This window comes from Lissotriton vulgaris, chromosome 9, assembly GCF_964263255.1.
Source record: "Lissotriton vulgaris chromosome 9, aLisVul1.2, whole genome shotgun sequence".
Lineage (NCBI taxonomy): Eukaryota > Metazoa > Chordata > Amphibia > Caudata > Salamandridae > Lissotriton > Lissotriton vulgaris.
The window spans coordinates 471,532,719-471,556,238 of record NC_141697.1 but is presented as its reverse complement, the minus strand read 5'-3'; the positions used below and the strand labels follow the sequence as shown (position 1 = coordinate 471,556,238).

Here is a 23,520-nt window from a genome sequence, read left to right as displayed (position 1 = left end):
ACACCCCAAATTGGCGTAGGGCGTTCTTCAACAATGGGGAGAAGCTTGGCTAGATCTCTTTGCCACTTTTGAGGATATGCAGTCTCCAAACTTTTGCACATTGGAGTTCATGTTAAAGCTCTTCCTAGGAGATTCATTTTCATTGGAGTGGATTATGGGACTTCTGCATTCCTTCCAGCCTCTGCCTCTTCCTCCCAGAGTTTTGATGAAAATCAGAAATGACAAGGCCCAAGTCATCCTAGTGATCCTCGGATTGGGGCAGGAAAGTTCGATACCTGGACATTATGAGCATGTGCATCTGCCCTAACATCAGGCCCCCTCTTCTGGAAGTTTGTCTGTCGTTCCAACAGGAGCGAGTTCTCTAACTAAACCTGCACAATCTTCACCTCCATGCACAGAGATGGGGTGGCGCAAGCTGGCTGCATTTGATTTGCCAACCAGAATTGTTTACCATTCTGTCTGCCAGGTGTCCTTCTCCAAAGTCTATTGACTCTGTGCTCTGTGACAAATTTTCAGCCCGGTGTGGTTCCACAGTACTGACCCTTTACAACCCAAACTGTCTGTTATTTTGTTATTGGTTGTGTCTTTGACCCTGGACGGGTCGTTGGCATCGTGGTCCCCAGGATGACGTTGCGGAAGCTACATAGACACCCCACTTGCGCGCTGACCTCAGTTCTTTCTTTTTTCGCGCCAGCAAGCGCAGGTCCGGAGAGAGTGTTACCCCCAGTCACTTTTTGACTGACATTTCTGCGACTTTTGTCGACTTTGTTTTAGAGTCTAACTTCGACTCCACAAGGAATGTCCGGTTTCAAGGCATGCAGTTCCTGTACCCGACTGATGTCGGTGACGCATCCACACCGCTTGTGCCTCTACTGTCTGGAGTGCAACCATGACCCCAAGTCGTACTCCCACTGCAGAACCATGGCCCGAAGTCTTTGCGGAAGTGGTCCCGAAAGCTACTCGAGGCCCGGCAGTTTGTTCTGCGTCGTTCGAGGTCCCGGTTGCGTGGGAGGTCGAGGGACCGATTGCGGAGCCATCACCACTCCTTGTCTAAGTCTTCGCACTCGGGGTCAGGTAAGTCAAAGAAGCATCGTCGCTCTTTGACTTCCCCTCGTCTGTCGGCTGACATGGCGAAGGGTGCGGGTGGTGCCCCTCCCGCGGATCAGAGTGCCGCGCCTTTAGGGTCGACTCCGGCCTTCCCTCTCTTCCTGGTACTGGGAGCGGCCCCTGCCCAGCTTTGTCAGTTCTACAAAGCGATGCATGTCATCTTTAGGCAGCCCGACGCCGCTGGTCTGCCTTCGGGCCCCGGGGACTCGGCTGGGGACCCTAGGCCTTCGACGCCGGCAGCTCCAGCCTCGGCACCGCAGGGCCCCCTTGGATCCAGGCCTGATACGGATAGGTGCCCTTCGATTTAGTACACCTCCACCATTGCCGATTCCACCGGCACCAGGTCCGACGCCGGCTGGACTTCCACCCTGATGTGGATACAACCGACGCCGATGGGTATTTTTGTGCCTGTATTCCACCCTGGCCATTTACAGCCAGTTTAGGAGCCAGAGGAGGTTGAGGAAGACCGGGAGGGGTCTGGTGACCGTTTAACTGACCAGTTGCAGTACGACCAGGACAGGAGAAAGGAGCTGGGGGATGTCGGTGGTCTGGACACCTCACCAGACTGTGGCATGTCGTCTCCTACCGTGGCTACGGAGGAGAGAGCATCTTACACAGTGGTGTTGAGTTGGGCGGCTGAGGCCCTACACCATGAGCTACCTACTGTGGAAGTCAGGACTAACCTCCTGACAGTGGTGTTTCAGCCGGCATCAAGCTATTCTGAGCCCCAGCTGCCATTTAATGAAGCCCTCACGGACATCCTTTTGGGCACCTGGTCCAGGCCCAACACAGGGGCTCCTGTGGCTAGGATGGTTGCCCAACACCACTGCCCGGCTCCGGGCGACCCCACTTTCCTCTCCCAACACTCCTCCCCGAGAGCTTAGTGGTTCAAGCTTCAACGTCCCAAAGCGCATTCCCTAACACACCACTGGATAGGAAATCCAAGAAACTGGATCAGCTTGGGTAGAAGTTTTTCTCTTCCTCCAGCTTAGGGCTGCGGTCGATGAACACTGCATGCCAGTTGGGCCGTTATTCCCATTCCGTGTGAGATACGGTGGTGCAAGTGATGCCTCAGTGTCCGGAGGAGGCCCAGGCCGTAGTCTCCCATGCTGTTGCCGAGGGGAGGAATGCAGCAAAGTTCGCCATCCACTGTGGACTGGACACTGCCGACTTACTTGGTAGGACCATTTCAATGTTGGGGGTGCTTCGCCGTCACACCTGGTTGAGAACGACTGGCTTATCTGGGGTGTGCAGAACATCTTGAAGGACATGCCCTTTGATGGCCGCCGCCTGTTCGGCGACAAGCCAGACAGTGCACTAGAGCTCTTCAGGGACTCTCGTGCTACGCCACGTCCTTGGGCCTCTCCACCACTCACCCTGCACAGTCTGCCTCTCGCCCCTTTCGTGGCCACGGAAGGGGTGCCCCGACACGTTCCTTTCAGAGCCACAGGCCAGCGCAAGCTGTTCAACCTCAGCGTGGCCGGGTACGTGGGAACCACCAACGTGGGTCTGGGGGCAAGTGGATGGGCAGTCCACCACCGCCCCCTCTGCAGCAGCTTCCAAACCCTACTAGTCCGACCTTTCAGGCCCATCAAACGCCTGTGAGCGCCAGGATCCGCCATCACCTCCTCCACTGGTGCACCATCACGTCGGACAGGCGGGTCTTGCAGATAGTCCGAAGGGGCTACTCCCTCCCCTTCGAGACTAACCCTCCAGCCATGCAACCCCAGTACCATCGCATGTCGGGGGATCACCTGGCCCTTTTCCAACTGGAGGTTACGGCTCTCTTGTCCAAGGGAGCCGTTGAGTGCTTTCCTGCCCCAGAAGTAGGTTGTAGTTGCTTTTTCCAGTACTTTCTGGTGCCCAAGAAGGACAAGGGCCTGTGTCCTTTCTAAGATCTCCGGAACATCAACCGCTTCATCCGGACGGAGAAGTTCAAAATGTTGACCCTGGCTCAGGTATTCTCTGTCCTCGCCCCTGGAGACTAGATGGTAGCGTTGGGCTTGTAGGATGCTTATTTTCACATCCCCGTCCTGCCGGCCCACTGGCGTTACCTGCGGTTCACGGTAGGCCATTGCACTTTCAGTTTACTGTACTTCCCTTTGGCCTTACCAGTGCCCCTCTGGGTTCACAAATGTGATGGCGGTGATCGTAGCTCATGTGTGCAGATCAGGGGTTCCAGTCTTCCCCTATCTCGACGACTGGTTGTTAAAGGCGGGCTCGCCCCAGGCCGTTGTCTCTCACCTCCAGACTACGGCTGACCTCCTGCATTTTCTGTGGTTCTCCATCAACGAAGTCGCACCTGACCCCCTCTCAGAATCTTCTCTTCATCGGAGTGGTTCTGGACACAACACAGCTTCGGGTTTATCCATGACCGATCACAAATGGTTTCTTCACTCAGAGGTGGTACAAGGTCTCTTTTAACAGTGGGGAGAGCCTTGGTTAGATCTATTCGCCACCAATGAGAACGTGCAATATCAGCAATTCTGCGTGCTGGAATTTCCAAGGCGGCACTCGCTAGGCAACGTTTTTCTTCGTGAGTGGAGTTGCGTTCTTTTATGCGCCTTTCCGCCAATACCACTTTTGCTGAGATTGCTGAAGAAGATCAAGCGCGTCCGGGCCCAAGTCATTCTAACATGGCCATCGATCCCCTGATCAGACTGCCTCTTCTGGAGAATTTTCTGTTTCAGCAGCAGGGGACGTTCCTCCACCCGAACCTGTCCAGCCTCCACCTCCTTGCGTGGAGATTGAGCGGCAGCAGTTGACTTCATTTGACTTGCCTCCCGAAGTCTGTGATGTAATCTTGGCTGCCAGGCGTCCCTCCACTAAGACGGTATATGCCTGCAGATGGAATACATTTGTGGCATGATGCACAGCAAAGGCTGTGGATCCCCTTTCTGTCCCTCTTTCTGAGGTTCTCTTGTTCCTCCTGTCTTTGGCCCAGAAGGGCTCTGCTCTGGGCACTCTAATGGGCTACCTCTCAGCCATTTCAGCCTTCCTCAGGCTTCCTGATCAGCCTTCTCTCTTCAAGTTACCTGTTGTAAATAGATTTCTCAAAGGCATTAGTCCTCTTTTTCCTCCTGTTCCTTCGTAATCCCTCAGTGGGACTTGAACTTGGTTCTTACTTATCTAATGTGCTCTCCTTTCAGCTGCTACATAACTGTCCTCTCAGACTTCTCCTCTGAAAACGGCTTTTCTGGTGGCCATCAAGTCTGCGTGCAGGGTGAGTGAGCTACAAACTCTGTCTTCCAATCCTCCTTTTCTGGCAGTTCATCCGGATAAGGTTGTCCTCAGAACTCGACCTTCCTTTCTTCCAAAGATGGTCACTTCTTTTCATATTGAATTCCGGGTGGACGACCAGCTGTTGGTTAGTTATGCAGGCGCTAAGAAAGGTCGGGCCGTGCACAAACTGACCATCTCCAGGTGGGTCGTTCTGTGCATCAAGGCCTGCTATTCTCTGGCAAAGATGGAGCCTCCAGTGGGGCTACGCACCCATTCCACCGGGGCTACGGCAGCTACTACTGCTTTGGGACGGGGGATCCCCCTAAATGACATCTGTCAGGCAGCTACTTGGGCATCACTGGGTCACCAAGCACTACTGCCTGGACAGCCAAGTCCGGAGAGACGGCTTCTTTAGCCGTTCTGTTCTCCAGAACTTTCTGGTGTGAACTTAGTTTGCAGACTCCCCTCCGGGGTTGGTATTGCTGGGGTATCTATTCTAAGGTAAGGAATGTATAACTAACTGTTTCTTTCAGATGAACAATTTACTTACCTTCGGTAACGATATATCTGTAAGAAATATAGGTTAGTTATAGATGCCTCAACGCCCCACCCATCCTCCCCGTTCTGCGAACTGACGTCTAGGGTTAAGGATTTCCTTTCAAGGCTCTAGTTTTGTGCACCAGTGGTCAGTGTCTTGCATGGCTCTGTGCTTCTGTCGTGGAAAGTCATGTACAGAACTGACGTCCGTGCGCGAGGACGGCGTTTCTGTAGCTTCCGCGACGTTATCCCGGTGACCATGACGCCAACGACGGACGACAATCCGACCGAAGCTCAGGGGTACTGCTGACGAAAAACTTTCCGGATCCAGTACGACGCTTAGGGGGTAATTCTAAGGTAAGGAATCTATAACTAACCTATGTTTCTTACAGATGTATTGTTACCGAAGGTAAGTAACTTGTTCGTCAAGTGCACATGTTCACAAAACACTACTTCCTTAACAGCCAGGCCTAATGGAAAGGGCATTTCTCCTGTTTGATACTGCAAGACTTTTTTGTCTGAGCTCACTTTACAGACCCTCCACATTCGGCGGAACTGGTTGCTATTCATTCTAAAGGTGAGGAATCTGCATTTAGAAGTATCCATTGGAAGAAAAAGTTACTTCTTGCCAGGAGAGCTATTTCTCGGGGATACTCTATCTAATCGTAGATTTCTCACTGCCCACTCACCTCCCCATTATGTGTAGTGGTCTCCTCTTACTACCTAAAAATTTCCCAAATTAGAGATCTGCACACTGATACCTTCAATTCTTTTGGATTCCATGTCTGAGGTCACAGAGAGTCGAGCAAGAAACTAACGTCACGTGCAGGGGTGGCTTTTCTATGTGGCAAAAGCATGATGGCTCATTTTAAGCCAGAAGTTTGAGGGTGCTCAGCAGGAGCAGTAGTTAATCCATGTCAAGTCACGTCTCTTACAACTAGTACTTATGCCAAGGAAAGATTGAATATTACATATTTGAACAAGGTTGTAGTGACAGGAAACATATTAATATGATCCACATTAGAAATATTCAAGAGTAACCTGACCAAATTAGTTCAAGATGAGCTGGAACTCTTGTATCTTCTTTAATGACACCTACTGGTTTGGGTGAAACTGCGGGAGCATCCCTTCTCACTCATTTTCCAGGGTCATCCTTTCCCAAAGTCTCTCTTTAACTTTGACCTGAGTGAATGGTCCGCATTTATCAAGAGAAAAGAATTAACTATAGATTTAACTTCCTAATTTCTACACACTCAGCTCTCCAAGACTGTTCCATTTAACAGGGCAAATAATGTATATTATACCTTGAAAGCTAAGCCGCTGAATAACCATGGTGAGCAGTGGCCAGCTGACAATAATATTTGTTTCTCACTTGCTTGCTCCTCTCCATTCTCATCGTCCATCTGGTAAATTCAACGAAAACTGTGCTTCTTGCTGTCTCTTCTCACTGCTCTAAATTATTACTAATTATTTTTCCTTTGCGTTCTTTTAGAAATTTCTGCCTCTTTTGATAGTATGAAGCACTCTGTTCTGGTCTCTACCCTGGCCCCTTTTGGTATATCTGGCACAATTGTTCCTACTTTGGGTTAACAATTTTTCCCCACTTTTTCAAAACGAGTACCCAAGGGATCGGTTCTTGGCCCTGACTTGGCTCTTTCTATACCTCTCTGCTCCCGGGGTGCATTTCCTCTTTCAGTTTTTTAAACCCCTTTCCTAATATTTCCAGCTCTTGCCAACTTTTTCTCTTGTAACCTATCCTGCACAATACGATAGGTCTCCAATTAACTGCGAAAGATCCTCCTATGCATTACTCCTAAATCAGCCTAAAACTGAAGTTCTCTTCTTTACCACAGCTTGCATATATTCTTCCCAGCCACTTTCATTTATCCACACTGCTGGTGATCTTTCTCTTTCCCTCTCTGCTTGTAAATTGGACATCACTTTAGACTAGTTCTTTAGCGCTCTTCAACCATTTCATGGTCCTCTGCAATCTTCATAAGATTTACTTTCTTCTGAGTTTCCAGGCCACAAAAACCTTTGAACTCACTCTTACTCTATCCCATTTTGACTATTTTTCCACCCTGCTTTCACCATGTTATTGGCAAATGGGTCTTTATTTCTGCCATCCATCTTTTCTTTCAACTTCACCCCTATACCTCATATTTAATCTTTAGCTAACCTGCTCTTTTCATCTTTAATTCCTGTGCATTGTCTTCAGGAACTATAATGATTTAGCCTCTCTTTACATCTCCTCTCTTGTTCTCCTGCCCCATGCTCTACCTCCCATTTTATTTCAACAAACAACGAAATGGTGGAAGGAATGGAGTATGGTAATCACAAAGGGACACATTACAGCCTATATTTAGGTTACTCTGCCTCTCTGGACAGAGACCAGCCATATGCGAATCCGTCTTGGTCCTGTTCCGATAGGAAGAGTGCAGAACGAACTGCTAGGCCAAGTTGCCTTCAGAAGGGAATTCAAGCAACACTAGTCATCTTAGACCTCTCGTCAGTGAGGTATAACTTGAGTCCTGTGGCACAATCAGGCCCGGTTCTAGAGGGTGGGCCAAGCCCACAAAAACATGAGTCTAGCCCACCCAAGCATGAGCCTAGCCCACCCAAACAGATGCCTTGGCCCTCGCAGTGAGGGCTTGAAGGCAGGCGCGCAACACCATTGGGCTCAAAGGGGTGTGTGTGTGTGTGCCCGGGCTGAGAACGCTTCTTGGGTGCACACAACCACAGACAGTTTTTGATATTATCGCACCCGAGTACTTCACAGGTCTTTAAAAGACCATTTACATGTTAAGGTGGCTTTGTTTACTTTTTCACCCCTTCATCTCCACATGGCAAAAGCCAATAAATCCTTTGTTTAACAACAATAATCTTTTCCTACTGTTCTGCTGCGTGGATATTTCTTTTTCTATGCAGCTCAGGAGAAAAGAAGTTTGTTTATTCCTATTCACCTTTCCTGACCCTTGCAGCTGCTTATCACGTCAGGCTGTGACACAAAATTTGACTAATGGAGTAGTAGGTAAAAGAATGTGTTACTATTTGTTTTTCTTTTTAAAATCTGCACAGGCCCAGCAGGACACATACTAAGTGCGATTCATGTAAACAGTTTTAATCATTATCTTGGCCGGTGCAGGACAACAATAAGACCATACAAAATGCCCATATAACGCTGGTGATTAATGATCCTGCTGGAGAGCAATCATTTGTCTGTTAGTAGTTTTTAAAAGCAGATGAACTGTATTTTATGTGGATAGCTCAGTGGGTTACTGTATTTGTCACAGAGATCCTTGTGTTATTTGCAGTTCAGAAGATACAATCCTAACATAGGACGGTGACCAATGAACTGCCACCATAGAACTGCATACGAACATGAATGGTATAGTTAGAACTTCGCTTTTTTTTGTTTTGTGATATAGTTAGAACTTCCTCAGTCTTTCATTATTCTAATGTTGCTAAAATGAGTATGTTAGTGCAGATAAACAGTTTTATCAGTAAAGCTGACCCCCATGGAATACTCTTTAAATCCTACGGTTGTGTTTCCCCAGACCAAACCATCTTAAAATATACTGCCCACCACTATGGATGACGTGATTCCTACACCTTGTAATCCTCATTAGCTTATGTGACATTCCCTATCGGCTGATTTACATACTTGTATGATTCATTGTCTCTATATAATGTGTGCGTGATGTAAAGTACTGTGACACCCTACACTGATGAGTAGCGCTGTACAACAAATGAAATGCATATGAGAGAGGGGCTACGTAAGGATGAGGGGCACTGTTGGAGGGTGGCAGTGAGGGAATCCAAGGAGGAGGTCAATAGGGGGAGGGGCTATTGAGCGGTGAGGGGCACTGTTGGAGTGTGACAGTGAGGGAATCCGAGGAAGAGGTCATGGGGTAGAGGGGGAGCTAGGGAGAGATGAGGGGAACTGGTGGAGGGTGGTAGTGAGGGAGTCTGAGGAGGAGGTCATTGGGTGGGGGGGTGGCTACAGAAAGATGAGGGGCACTGTGGAGGGTGGCAGTGAGGGAATCTGAGGAGGAGGCCACGAGGTGGGCCATGGAGGGATGAGGGGCACTGTTAGAAGGTGGTAGTAAAGGTATTTATGGAGAAAGAGGTTATTGGTGTGGTGCTAAAAAAGACTTTCGCATCAGCGCAAAAGCCGGCCCTGTCATGGCCTTCCTGTTTTTGTTTATTTCATTAGCAGTCGGGTCATAAGGGCTACTATGGAACATACTTTAAAGTGTGTGCTAATTATATTTACTGCTATATTCAATGTTTTAAGTTTGAAGGTGATTTTATTAATGTTTTTACAGGGAAAAAAAGGAAAGTGGAGCCCGATGGTGCCTGATATGGGGCTGGGGCCCAAGGTCAGCTGTGAGATAAGGTTTCACTGGAGAGGAGTAGTGGATAATCCAGTCTGTAAGGGAGTGCATTGCAGAGTCCGGGGTCAGGTTGAGGTAGTAATGAAGAGGGATTCTACCTGAAGCCTCGCACAGAGGGAGCCTGAGATGTGTCACTTGCCTGATAGTCCCACCTCAGAAACCTCCTCTTCCCATCAAAGAAACATTACATGGGAAAACACTTTTTGAGATGATAATATTAAGAAAGAGATTTGGAAAAAAGTGTGTTTTACTGGGCCTTGTAAGACTAAGAAGAGATAAAGGAGGGCTCTGAAGCAGGCCTGCCCAGACATATATGCTACAAATCGAGCCCGCAGTGGCCCACCCAAATGCCCCCTCGGCCCACCCAAATATAAATTCCTGGAGCCGGGCCTGGGCACAATATGCATGGCTTATAGGTATACCTATAGAAAAAGGGAAATATCCTTTTGGATTTTGTAACAACTTTTCATTAACCATTCATTTATACCTTGCAGTCTAGTTCATATTTTATTCGGACCATTAAGACGAGACTCCGCTACGTTTACCGCCTCAATCAAACCCTAAATGTAAAGGGGGGAGGGCGAAGAGGACGAGTAGTTAACAGAATCAGCCCAGCCCAAGACTATCAAGGGAAAATAATTCCGAGCAAAAAAAGTTTTTAGACTCCATTTTAAAATAAATCCTGTATAGCGTGGTGGAGACACACAAGAAGTTTTTTCGGCAACAGGGAATAGCTACAAGATTAACGGTCAGTAACAGGACGCCTGTAGCGTGTACTGTCTCCATTGTTATATTCAGAAGCATTTTAAGAAACAAATCAATGGACATATAGTAGACATACTATATTTTATACTAATTTGACCAGCATTGGGGCAACAAGTAGTACTACCATTAGAAGGCACTGGGATAATTGAAACTTCTGCCTCCGATACAATCGTAGAGTTTTAGAGAGTACGAATTGTCTTGAAAAAGATGGTGAAACAATTTTAACCCATCGAAAAGGGTCGACGCCCATTTTCATACATAATCTGTAATAAAGGCGGAGGTCTTCGAGTACTGGGTACCAGGATTTTTGCCATAATTACCATTGTAACACAGATATGTAACAAATAAGGGGCATATTGAATTTGCCTGTGTTATGTACTCTCTTCTCTGCTATTACTTTTATGTATCTCTATTTGAATGTACTGTTTACCCATTTGTGACTATATATTGGAGCTGATGTCAATAAACTTGATTTGATATTATGATATCTGGCATGTGTAAGGTACAGGGTTCTCCCTGGTTTTATTAGTACTTTTCATCACTTGTGAATTTTTAATAAATTAATCGATTTATACTTTTGTAACTTTGAATATTAATGACTTTCTGTGCGACATGTATGGTACATTTTTCTCAAGTGTATTTGTGATTCTGTATGAATGGTGAGTACACACAAACTAGACTGCAAGGTATGAATGGATGGTTAATGAAAATTTGTTACAAAATCCAAAAGGATATTTCCCTTTTTCTACTCTATAGTGCCCTAATCCTTTTGGTTTTAAGGGGCTCCTCTTTGTTTCTATTTGTTATAGGTATACCTGTACAGCAGTACCTGTCTCTGTAATGGACTAGAGCTGCTTGAAACAGAGGCAGAGACGGAGGTCTGTTGTTCCTTGCAGGCCTCTACCCCGCATTTTGAAGCCAGTCACGGAGCTGCCTATTGCAGCATGTCTTTGTAATATTCATTTTGCAGGTTGCTTTGCAAGTCTTGAGAATAGACAGTTGGCGTTGAGAGTGAGACCCACTCGTACAAATGTCGGATCGCACATCGTATTTGTTGTGTAAATTGCATAGTCCATGTTTATGGATGGGAACAGTACATGCAGCCCTTAGGTTTTTTCAGTCAGAGCTGAATCACCCTTTGGGTCACCTCAGTCCTGTTGATTGATATGTCCCGTAGTTCTTGCCTGGCATTGGAAGTAAGCAGTCTATAAATGTAATTAAATTATGAGCGATATTTCCCCTTTTCTTCCTCTATGGTGGAAGCTTAACTTACCTCAGACTTATCTCTTTCTGCTAAGTGTATATTAAACAGGCTGTGATCCAGACAGTTAGTTATTTGCAACCATCACAGGCATCCTTGCTGGGGAAAACTAAAGAAGAGTGTAAATGCAATTGTTACAATTTTTTTAGAAAATCATTACATTTTCAATTTTTTCTTTTTTTCCTTTGTAAATTAATCATTGTTGGTTTATTTTTCTTTAATTCGGTCCTTTGACTTCGTCATTATTCCTTGGCCTGTTCGTATATTTGAGAATTGACTGACATTCTGAAATGGTGGCCAGTTTTACAGATGGTAAAAGAACTCTTGGAGTTTGATTATGGGTATGTTAGTATCCCCTCAAATAATAGTGGCCATTAGTAGGAGGGCCTTCGTTTTACAGTAAATCATCTGATCAGACCTTAATCATCAATTAGTGCATGGTGCTGAGTCTGGAGGTAAAATCATAGATCAACCTCTGTTTGCCCCAGGATTTACCACTCTGATTTTGCATATTTGTACAATTACCAGCAGATGTTTTCTGATGGTAATAGGATTGTTTTCTGCTCCGTGAGGCTACTTTTCCTTATTATGGATTTAAAAAATCCCACCCACACTCAGCGTATTGGGGTTTTACAGCGGCATTGAAAATCCATGTATGATGATGTTCTTTTTGCAATGTGCTCTAAATGAGCGCCACAGTAGTAGATTAGTAGTTCACTATGATTAGATGGCATAATAGATTGTTTTTTCTTTGTAATGGCTATAGTACTATAGCCGTTATTAAACAATTTAAATATTTTATTTGGCTGTGTATCCATATCCCCGAATGAATAGAATGTTACTTACAGAAAGTGACCTACTTTCATTCCAAAGGTAACCAAAAATCACTCAAAATTAGTTCTGCTGCTCATGCATTACTGAAATTGGATAGCTGATGGATGTTTGACGGCTGTATTTTTTGTATTTTTACTGTGCTCATTTTTAGAACCTGTATTTTTGTCCGACACGCTGTGCTTATTCTAAACATGATTAGTTGTAAGAATTTACATTTAACATTGTTATGTGGCATGCACATTGAAATGCATTAAACATTTCAACATGGTCTAGTTTGGGGGGTGCAGCTAGAAAGGAAGATAGGAAGTTACATCTCTGAAGTGAAAACCAAGGGTACCCAAAAAAAATTCTGAATAGTTAATTTGGGATACTTCCTGAAAAGGTAATATTTGAAATGTAGTTACAGAAGGCTTTCAATCGACCTAGAAAGAAGTTTTTTTTCTACTTTACAGGAAGGCTGGTGACTTTGGTTATGATTATTTTACTGTGCATTTGTATACCTATTTAAACTCTACTGTAGTTTTCTGCAGTGTGTTCCAGTCTGCCAGTTGTCTAAATCTCTGCGAGGAGAGGTGTGTTATCTGAAGCAAAGTGAGATGGGAGATGGTCTCTGTACATGTATATTTTTGACCATTTGCTGTGGCCTCATACTAGGTAGTAATCGAAAAACCTCCAATATACACACGCACACACGCACACACACACACACACACACATATATATATATATATATATATATATATATATATATATATATATATATATATATATATATATATATATATATATATATATATATATATATATATATATATATATATATATATATATCCAAAATCAATTCCACACGATACAAACAGGAATGTCCAGGCCAGCTTTGCAGTTATCCAAGAGCTTTTATTCTTAGCTCCTACTCAACGCGTTTCGAGGTACAACCTCTTGATCACGAGCGTGAGTGTGAGTGACTCTCATGCTTAAGTATGGTCACATGACCTTCAAAACAACATAGTAAACAGACTTGTGAGACAGTCACTAGGCATTTGTTGGTAAAATTATACGCAAATGCAAATTAAATAAAAATAAATACAAAGCACAAATTATTCAAATGCTATGTAGGAAAAGAAATAAAATAAATTCATCAAGAAAGGAAAGGCAATAATTTCCGTGGACATTACATTATTTCATCATGTAAAGTCTCAGCAATTAATCTCACACAATATTGCGGCGCATTAGTAAATGGTAGCATGCTAGTTCAGTTTCTACAGTGATTTTACATGGTGCATTAAGGATAATCCGTCTCGATCCAAGGTGTGTTTCACCTAGTTTTCAGTCGTCCAAAACAGCAATGCAATACGCATTCATACAATCTTATTGCTGTCCATGAACCTGGGCAAATAGACATCCTGTCTGTCTAAAGAATTTGCCTCTCAGATGCACCAACAGAAACAGAAAATAGAAAATAGAAGCCACTCAAGCCCCAGTGGGCATTTAGTCAGGAGTGCCTGTATCTGTGCGTGATTCCGCACCAGTGGGCATGCAAAAACGGTCATAAAAAACATACAAAGTCATTGACCTACTGAGCCGCCATTACTCATATTGCCGTCCATACGTGTCAACTTCCATACTTGAAAACGTGTTTAAGTGCTCGTGCATTGCCAAATCGAGTGACTTCTCACAAATATCTGGTGAAAGAAATAGACAATTCAGTGATTAGAAGTGCATCAGTGACAATTCTCATTACATCATTATATATACAACAGTATTCTCACAAACCAAAATTAAAAACATTGCAGAACAGGTCTTCACCTAGGAATCAATTGTATTAAGTGATGGAGTCCACCAGCTAACCCAGATGAACTTCCAGTTCTTCATCAAGGTTGTGCCCATCCGGCTGCTTAGTTCTATATTTTATGATCAGAAGGGATTCCAACCTGCGGAGTTCTTGAATCCTATTGCCCCCCCTTTCCCTTGCGGGTATGGATGCCAGCACACAAAAGGATAAAAAATTAGGGTTACTTTTGTGAAAGGACTCAAAATGTCTCGCTATGGGGTAGCTTTTGTCTTTATGATTTATGGCCCTCATATGTTGCAGTACTCTGTCTTTAGCAGGTAGTTTCGTGCTACCTATATAGGTCAGTTTACAAGGGCACATGAGTGCATACACCGCATAGTCAGTTTGACATGTTGTGTGCACTCGGATGGTAAAAGGGTCGAGATGTTTGGAAAGTTGAATGGTTTTAGTGCTGGTGCTATTCTTACAAGCTTTGCATCTGCCACAGATATAAAATCCAGTGACAGGATTGTCTCTGACTTTTTTAGGCACCAGGGTAGTACACAACGTATCCTTAAGAGATTTAGCTTTTCTGAAAGTAATCTGGGGGTGTGGGCTAATGGTTGCTGCTATGTCCTTGTCAAGTGTGAGGACATTCCAGTATTTGTCCAGGGCCTTCCTCACCTCCCTATTTTGGCCATGGAAATCTGTTATGAACCTGGTAGTGACAGAGGAAGGTTCGTGATTAGGGTCCTTATCATTTAACAATTCAGTACGGTTCAGGGTATTCACTTTGGTAAGAGCAGCGTTAATGCTTTTCTTGCTACAACCCCTTGCTGTAAATCTTTGGGTCATGATTCTTGCTTCTTTCTCAAAGTCTGAATTGTCAGAACAGTTCCTCTTGGCTCTTAAGAATTCGCCTAGGGGGATGGAATTGATCAAGGAGCCCGGGTGGCAGCTGCTTGCGTGGAGCAGGCTATTACCCGCTGTTTCTTTCCTGTAGAGTACAGTGGTGAGGGTATTTTCCACCACTTGTACCTTCAGGTCAAGAAAATCCACTTGTTCCTTGTCCATATGACAAGTGAAAGAGAGATTCAAATTGTTGGTATTGAGGGAATTTACATATTCCATTGCCTCATCTGCGGTACCATTCCAGATGACAAAAATGTCATCCAGGTACCTCAGCCAGGTGATGACCTTCAAATGGAACTCCTGGGACCTGTAGACCTCTTGCTCCTCCCACCAGCCCATAAAAAGTCCGGCAAAGCTGGGAGCGAAGCAAGAACCCATTGCGGTCCCAAGGAGTTGGTGGTAAATCTCCCCATCAAATGTGAAATAATTCTGGGTCAGGCACAACATTGCCATGTCCAGAATCATCTCCGTGTGTGACATAAAGGAGACAGATCTGGTTTGCAGAAAATGTCTGCATGCTTGTATCCCTAAGTGGTGTGGGATGCAAGTATAGAGACTGTTGACATCCAGGGTAACAAGTTGCCATCCCTGTTCCCACTGGATTCCCTCTATCTTTTTCAGGAAGTCTCTCGAGTCTTTCAAATAGGATGGCAGATTTTGAACCAGGGGCTGTAAAAAGAAGTCCACATATCTGGAGGTATTTTCCCAACAACTGCCCCTGGAAGAAACAATTGGTCTTCCAGGGGGGTTGGTGGGATTCTTATGCACTTTGGGTAATAAGTATAGTGCTGGCAGTTTAGGATTCTTACACTTCAAGAACTCAAATTCATCCTTTTCAATGAGATCTCTATCCTTCCACTCTTTGAGTTGTTCCTGGTACTTATTACAACTGGCTGTATATGTCATTCTGTTGCTTTTCTCATACTTACTTGAGTCCCCCACCTGAGAAAGCCCCTCCTTGATATACATTTGGACTGGTAGGATAACTATATTCCCGCCTTTATCAGACTTCTTAATTACTATACTCTTATCCTTGCTAAGAGTATTGATAGCATCAAACTGTGCTAAAGAGAGATTCTTCCTTTCATATTTAACCTTCTTAGAGAGTTTATCCAGCTCCTTAATAACACCTCTTTCAAAGACATCAACAGAATCGTTAATAATCTGTGGCATGAAGACCGACTTGGGTTTAAAACCACTATGTGAACTCATATTTATGTCTACGTCTCCTTCAATAAAATCAGTCAATGAGGAATCACCTGTTCCAACAATATTGCCCATTTCAAACATACTTTTAAAAAATTCTAAATCATTAACATTTATGTTACTTGGTACATCACTGCTTTTAGAGATATTATCATGCACTTTAGTGCTAAACCATTTTCTCAGTCTTAATTTACGTGTAAAGTGGAACAAGTCCACTCTACTTCTAGCATAGTCAAATGATGCAGATGGGCAAAAAGAGAGACCCAGAGACAGTACCTCTTTCTCAGCTTCTTTCAGTCCGCGCATTGAAAGGTTAATTATGGTTTTGGGATCCATTACTTCTTCTTTTGTTGTTGGCCCCTTGTCCTGCATGCCCACTGGGGCGGAATCACGCACAGATACAGGCACTCCTGACTAAATGCCCACTGGGGCTTGAGTGGCTTCTATTTTCTATTTTCTGTTTTTTCTGTTTCTGTTGGTGCATCTGAGAGGCAAATTCTTTAGACAGACAGGATGTCTATTTGCCCAGGTTCATGGACAGCAATAAGATTGTATGAATGCGTATTGCATTGCTGTTTTGGACGACTGAAAACTAGGTGAAACACACCTTGGATCGAGACGGATTATCCTTAATGCACCATGTAAAATCACTGTAGAAACTGAACTAGCATGCTACCATTTACTAATGCGCCGCAATATTGTGTGAGATTAATTGCTGAGACTTTACATGATGAAATAATGTAATGTCCACGGAAATTATTGCCTTTCCTTTCTTGATGAATTTATTTTATTTCTTTTCCTACATAGCATTTGAATAATTTGTGCTTTGTATTTATTTTTATTTAATTTGCATTTGCGTATAATTTTACCAACAAATGCCGAGTGACTGTCTCACAAGTCTGTTTACTATGTTGTTTTGAAGGTCATGTGACCATACTTAAGCATGAGAGTCACTCACACTCACGCTCGTGATCAAGAGGTTGTACCTCGAAACGCGTTGAGTAGGAGCTAAGAATAAAAGCTCTTGGATAACTGCAAAGCTGGCCTGGACATTCCTGTTTGTATCGTGTGGAATTGATTTTGGATATTTGGGGAGTGGCTGCCCCGTCCAGGCCCTCCGCTGCAAGGGGCAGGGTTTCAGAGCCTGAAATTACATTTGGATATATATATATATATATATATATATATATATATATATATATATATATATATATATATATATATTCGTTCTTTTTGCTAATGTTTGATGTCTAGAACTCCTTTGTGTACACTATAAATTAAACGTTTCTAAATGAAGTAACTTATACTAATATTTTTTTCATTTGCATTTCAGAATATGGCTGTGAAGTAGATGACGACGAGGGATTTTAATAAGTTACCTTCCTAGAACTTTAGGAATACCGTGGTTTTCAGACTAATGGAATTACCATGTTATAACTATTGAAAGGCGAGCTGGTCTGTGATCAGCAAATCTACATAGACAACCCCGAAAGTTTTTTTTTTTTTTTTTTAATTTAGGTCAGTTTGTTGACCTGTAATGCAGATATCAGCATTGGGTGTATAGAACTTATATTTTTTGGAATCATGTTTCGATAAAGGAATTACAAAAATATTTCTGAAGACTAAAGGCCTGCATATAGATTTTCATTTTTGTTGGCTTTTTGTCTGTCTAGTTGATCGTCTGGCTTTCCGTTGAAGGAAAATACAGGGAATAGAAAATGTATGTAAAATGAAAAGTATGAAAAAAGCACTAGTTACACTTGGTAGTGTAAGATAAAAGTAAATGTGTAATTTATACTCTTAGATGACCGCTCTTCCATGCCTGTTTCTCTGTCTTATTTAATAAACACATACTTAATTTAGAGGTTGCCACACTTAATGTTGTGGTGGTATTTGTGAGTAGCACACATGTTTCAATTGAAATGGGAGAAATTGTTACTATGTAATAAAGGATTTACATAGCTTGCTAATAAGATACCTGATTAATGGCACTGGTGTCTCGGGGAATGCAAGTGCCTGTCCCTTCCAGTAAGCTATTCCATTTTCTTAAACCGCTCAGTTGAGTAAATTTGCACTTAAGAAATAACCGTTTTTTCCCTGCCTTTAGGGTGACTTATTATATAGTCCAAAGAAGAATAAGACGAGAGGATATTAAAATAAGTAAGGGACACACGCTTCTTTACTGCACATGTTGCAGTCTTGGATTTAACAATCCATTCACATCTGCCCACATATCAGTGGATGCTAATTGACAGTGGCCAGTTTGTATATTTAAAACATTGTGTAAAAACTGTAAATAGATACGGTGTGATGAGATTCTAATTTTCTTGACATAGGTTGTGTAATGCTTCTGATACCAATAATACCCCAGGGTATTCGATCTACAGAAAGCAAGTCTATATATATGCTATTTCCTTCTTCAGTATCTGCAATGAAATAAAACACATGAAAAAATTACACATTGTCACCGTACTACCTCTTTTTGTTTACCATTGCCTATAGTTGTTACTGTCTTTACTGGTCTTTGTAGCAAGAGACCAGTCAGTGTCCGTTAAATATGTTGCTCCACAGTATTTTTAAATTCCCGATTGTATTTTTGTAAAATGTTTTGATTTTTTGCAAGCAAAATTAACATGCTTAAACCGACATTGCAACAGGTATTTGGTGTGCACTGATCGAAACAAGCAGCCAATTAATAAAATTATATTTTTAAAAAAGCACTTGGCATGATAGGAAAATTGCATGGCAGGGAAGGAGATTTTGGTGATTGGCTGTGGCAGCTAACAACAATGTAAAAAAAGTATCTAAGCCTGAAGCATTTACCACAAATTTCTTTCTGGGAAAAGTGCAACATGTTAACAAAGTAATTGGTTCTGGAAAAAATGTAAGTGCAGGCCCTGATAGTAGACGTCCAACATGTTAAAGAGGTGCCGGGCGCATCATAATAGTAATTATTCAAATCTTAATAGAGCAGCCGCCCAGTGCATCAGGGAACCAGAGACAACATGGCGAACCTAACCCTTCAATGAAGTTGCATGTATGCTTCCTACACTGTCCAGGTGAAGGGAGAGTCTACCGTAGCACTCCGTTTACAATGTATTCAACTTCATGTAACCCAATCACAGCGTTTTCACCCTACTGTGGACCGCATTCATTTCACCGAACGGTTGGATTTTATTCGTAAGTTAACGGTGAAGAGCATCCATCAATGAGTGTTCTGCGATGTCAAAGGCAAGCCTGGCAAATATTTGTCTTCCTATCTCTTTATGTGTATCAGAATTACCTTCTGAATTTGTAAGTTGTTTCGCATAACAGGCAAAATGAGTAAACCTGTCATATTGTGCTTCTCAATCATAATACCTTCCTAACCTATGTTTTGAGAATGAAACATTAGAACTACACGGATTAAGAGCCTTGTTCGTATGGATAGTCTAGTTTTCCAAATATGCCTTATAAAAGCTCTGGCACTAAAGCACATAAGCGATAAGTGATACTAGGCTCAGCTTGTTTTGCGTTTGTATTATAAATCTTTATGTCTTGCTTTGTGAACTTCGTAAATAGTTCTACTGGTGTACTTTGTAGCCTGCTTATGTTTGAGTTGCAGTTTTGTCTGATACTCATAGGCATACACATTACCAATTCCTTTGATTCATTGCTTGAGATGGAAATGTAAAAGTGCTGGTACTTACTCTCCCACAGTACCTGCTGGCTATTGAGAGGTGCTAAACTCTCCTATTAAAAGTATTGCACCTCTGCTGAGAACTGCAGGTACTCGTCTCTTCAAATTCATGACGTGCAGGTATAGAGTAACCAACAGTACCTGCCCATTGCTATGATTTCATATATGTGTTTTTTATTTATGTACTGGCTTCACGCGTTTGTATAGATCAGGGTTCTCCAAAGTTCTTTCTGGAGGGCCTTATCCATGCCAGATTTAAGACAACTACATTTATCTAAATCGGGATACGCTAAAAATCTGACCTGTATCTGCTCCTCCAGGACCGACTTTGGAGAACCCTGATATAGGTCAAAAGAAAAATGTTCCTTGCAAATAATTGATGAGGTATGTATATTATTTGTCCTTCTGTTGTACAACCATGTTCATATTATTATTCAATATGTTGCTAGGGTGTAAATAAAAATTTCAATAGTGACTTACTGGTTATTTAAGTACTGGCTTCATGTGTTAGTATATGTCAACAGAATAATGTTCCTTGCAAATAATTGGTGTGACTAGAGGTATAATCTTTATCCGTCTGTTGTACAATCATGTTCTTATTTTTATTCAATATTTTGCCTTGAATGTAAATAAAAATGTAAATATTAACTTACTGGTTAATTTTTGCAGCATGCCTAATTTTGTGAGGGATTGGCTTTCCAAACCAAATTAGGTGTGGATAAGATTTTAGACTCTGTAATTTTGTTTCAGAGAAGTGGAATTTGCTTCTGACAGTTCTAGTTTCGTCATGGCTGTCAAGCCCTACCTAAGGAGTCGGCCTTAAGCACTGGAGTATAGGAATTTGGATGCCTTTGGCCGTATTACAGGAAGTGCCCTGGGGGCGCAAAATGCATTAGTGCCTACCTGTTTCACCTCAGGGCTGTTTGGTATTATGATGGATACTTCTTTCTGCGGATTTATTCAAGGCATCAGACTGGATCCGTAAACTTTTTAGGGGTTCGCCATGCCGGTAGGGGGCAGTGGCTCCATCTTCATTCAAAACAGTGTCATCATGACATTCCTGGAGCCATAAAGCATCCCCACTGGCACCTTACATCACTTCCACTTCTTCCCCTTGATATTTATTCAGTTCCAGGACTTGCTCTCATCAGATTCTCTCAATTTTTTTCAGTTTTTCACATAATTACTTTTCAAACCTACAGAGACTGCTCCCTGTACCTGAGAGTGGCTGGCGCCTGCGGTTCATCCAGCCTGATGCCTGCCCTGGGCATTCAACACCTCCACCTCTCTCACCTAACCTGCAGCCTTGTTAGCCCTACCTTAAGTTTCCTGATCTAAGAACAGACCATGTGCTTTTTCTTAATACTAAGTTTGACAGCTTCCACATTGCAATGGTCCCCTCTGGAGTGCTTTTTGGCCACACTGGTACTAGGGGATTTCCTTTTTGGAGTGCCACCGGTGAGATTCACACTGGCTCCCTTTGCCCCGTTTCTGGTCTTGCCTCTTATTTTAATGGGCCGGCCTATGGAGACACAGTTCTGCAATTGCACAGGAAGTACTTATGCCTCACAGTGGCATTACCCTTTCTGTTTCCATTGGGCCTGACTTTGGCTTCCTCAGGATGGTGATGGCAGTGGTCGCCACTCACCTCAGATGTTTGGAAGTTCCAATGTTCCGTACTTGGACAATTGGCTCCTCAAGGTCAAGTTTCCGGAGATGGTGTTGCGCCATCTGCGGTTGACATCTTTGCTGTACAAACTTTGCTATTCCACCAACAGGCCCAAAACTCACCCGAGCCCTCTCAGCACATCCTGTTCATAGGGGAAGCACTGGACACTATATCTCATCAAACCTTTTCTGAGGATAAGGGATATTCACACTACGACAGGTTTCAGAATGGAGCTGGAGCTGGAGTCCTGATGGTCTTATGCATGCTAGCTTCCTGTATCCTCTTGGTCACACATGCACGATGGCACATAAGATCCTTCAATGGTGCCTCTCCAAACCATGGCTCCAACACAGTGGGCATTTTTCACATTCCATAGTGATATCGGGGGACGTTACTTTGGATTTGAGGTGAAGAAATGTGGAAGAGAGCCTAGTTCATGGGATGAGTAGCAACGTCACCCTGAGGTGGTCCGGTATATCTTTGCCATTTGGAGCGGACCACAGGTGGACCTATTTTCCTCTCAGCAGTGCTCATTGTTGACCTCAATTTTGTGCCCTCCAGTATCCAATGCAGGGAGCCTTGAAGGATCTATTTTGGTTGAAGTGGAGCTTTCCACTTCACATTTTCTTCTATACCTTTAATTCCTTGGGTGCTGTGGAAGACTTGACTAGACCAGGCCCTAGTCTTCTTAATAGCCACATACTGTACGAGAGGGTTTGATGTGCAGACCTGGTGCACATTTCCTTGTGCCCCTCCACTCCGTGACCCTCACAGAGCAGGCCTCCCCTTGCAATTGTGGGGGCGGATGCTGCATCTAAACCTCTAGAACCTCCATCCTCATGCTGGGAGATTGAGCGGGGACGCCTGAATACTTTTTCTATGGCTCCTGAAGTGTTGGATGTTTTCTTAAGTAACTATAGACATTCCACCAAAAGGTGCACTCTGGGAGATGCTGCAGGTTTATCAAGTAGTGCTTAGACAAATCAGTAGATCCACTTAAGGCCCACTTGTTAAAAGTCTTATTATTAGTTCTGTTAGCTCAGCACGGTTGCGCAGTCAGTGGGTATAGTGAAGAGCTACCTAATTGCATTGCCAGCCTTTTTATGTGTCCCAGATCAGCCATTGCTTGTCAAGTCCCTCATGGTTAGGGGCCTCATCAACATGTTTCCCCTTTCTCCTTTTATTTTGCATCAATTGGACCATAATGTGGTCCTTACATATTTGTGTTTTCCTTTGCAACCTTTACACAGTTGCAACTGCTCACTTTTAAGACAAATAGCCATTACGTCAGCTAGATGTGTCATTGAGTTACAACCTCTGAGTATCAAACCTCCTTTTACTAACTTCTCTCCCGACAAGCTAACTATAAGAATCAGGTTTGCATTCCCATTCATGGTGGTCACACACTTCCGTTTAAGTCAATCAATCACCCTGCTTACCTTCTTTCCCCCACTGCAAAAAGCAGTGGATGCTTGGCAGGCTAGATCCTAAGAGGGTGTTCAGTTTGTATATTGACCGTATTAAGGACTTTTAACTTGCCCATCAACTTTGTATTGGCTACACCGGCAAGACGAAGGGCAAAGGCATCCAGACGACGACGTTGTCAAGGTGGATCATCATGTGTGTCAAGATGTTTTACGCCTTAGCATAGAAGGATCCTCCAGAGGGCATCAGAACTCATTCAGACAGGGTGAAGTCTTCTACTGCCACGGTGGCATAGAGAGTCCACATGACCGTCATCTGCTAAGCGGCAGCTTGACAGACCCTCCAGCATTTCCCGATTCGCGAAATAATCGCAAAATCAGATGACAAGCACTATGACTGCAATATTTGACTTCATGACTGCAAAAAAAATGCCTTTCAGCTGACAGCAAAAACATTTAATCTTATTGGCTGTACGCATACATGTCACATTACAGCTATAATAGCTGCCTAAGTCCTTCCGCCGCAGCATTTGGAATTACAGAAGTGATTGTACAACAGTGTCAATGGGCCCGTTCAGTGCTTGCGTTCTCTGGTGCATGGATCCAGAGCTGCGCACGCCTCACAACGCAAAGTGGTAAACAGTTCTGTACTTTGCAAGGGAAAAATATCAGAAAAAGACAGCATATTCAGTAATGTGTTTTTTTCTTTCTTTTTTTAATCCATTTCACAGGGGAA

General features: G+C 43.5%; 1 protein-coding gene across 2 annotated transcripts in view; it reads left to right on the top strand.

Moving 5' to 3' along the window:
* BRF1 (BRF1 general transcription factor IIIB subunit) overlaps positions 1 to 20,175 on the top strand; it is a 1,205,829-nt gene extending 1,185,654 nt beyond the window's left edge. For both annotated transcript variants that reach the window (XM_086937923.1, XM_086937924.1), the window contains exon 18: positions 17,346 to 20,175. In XM_086937923.1, the coding sequence (XP_086794049.1) occupies positions 17,346 to 17,383 (38 nt within the window). In that variant the 3' untranslated portion in view covers positions 17,384 to 20,175. The remainder of the gene's footprint in view (positions 1 to 17,345) is intronic.
* Positions 20,176 to 23,520: the final 3,345 nt, after the last annotated feature.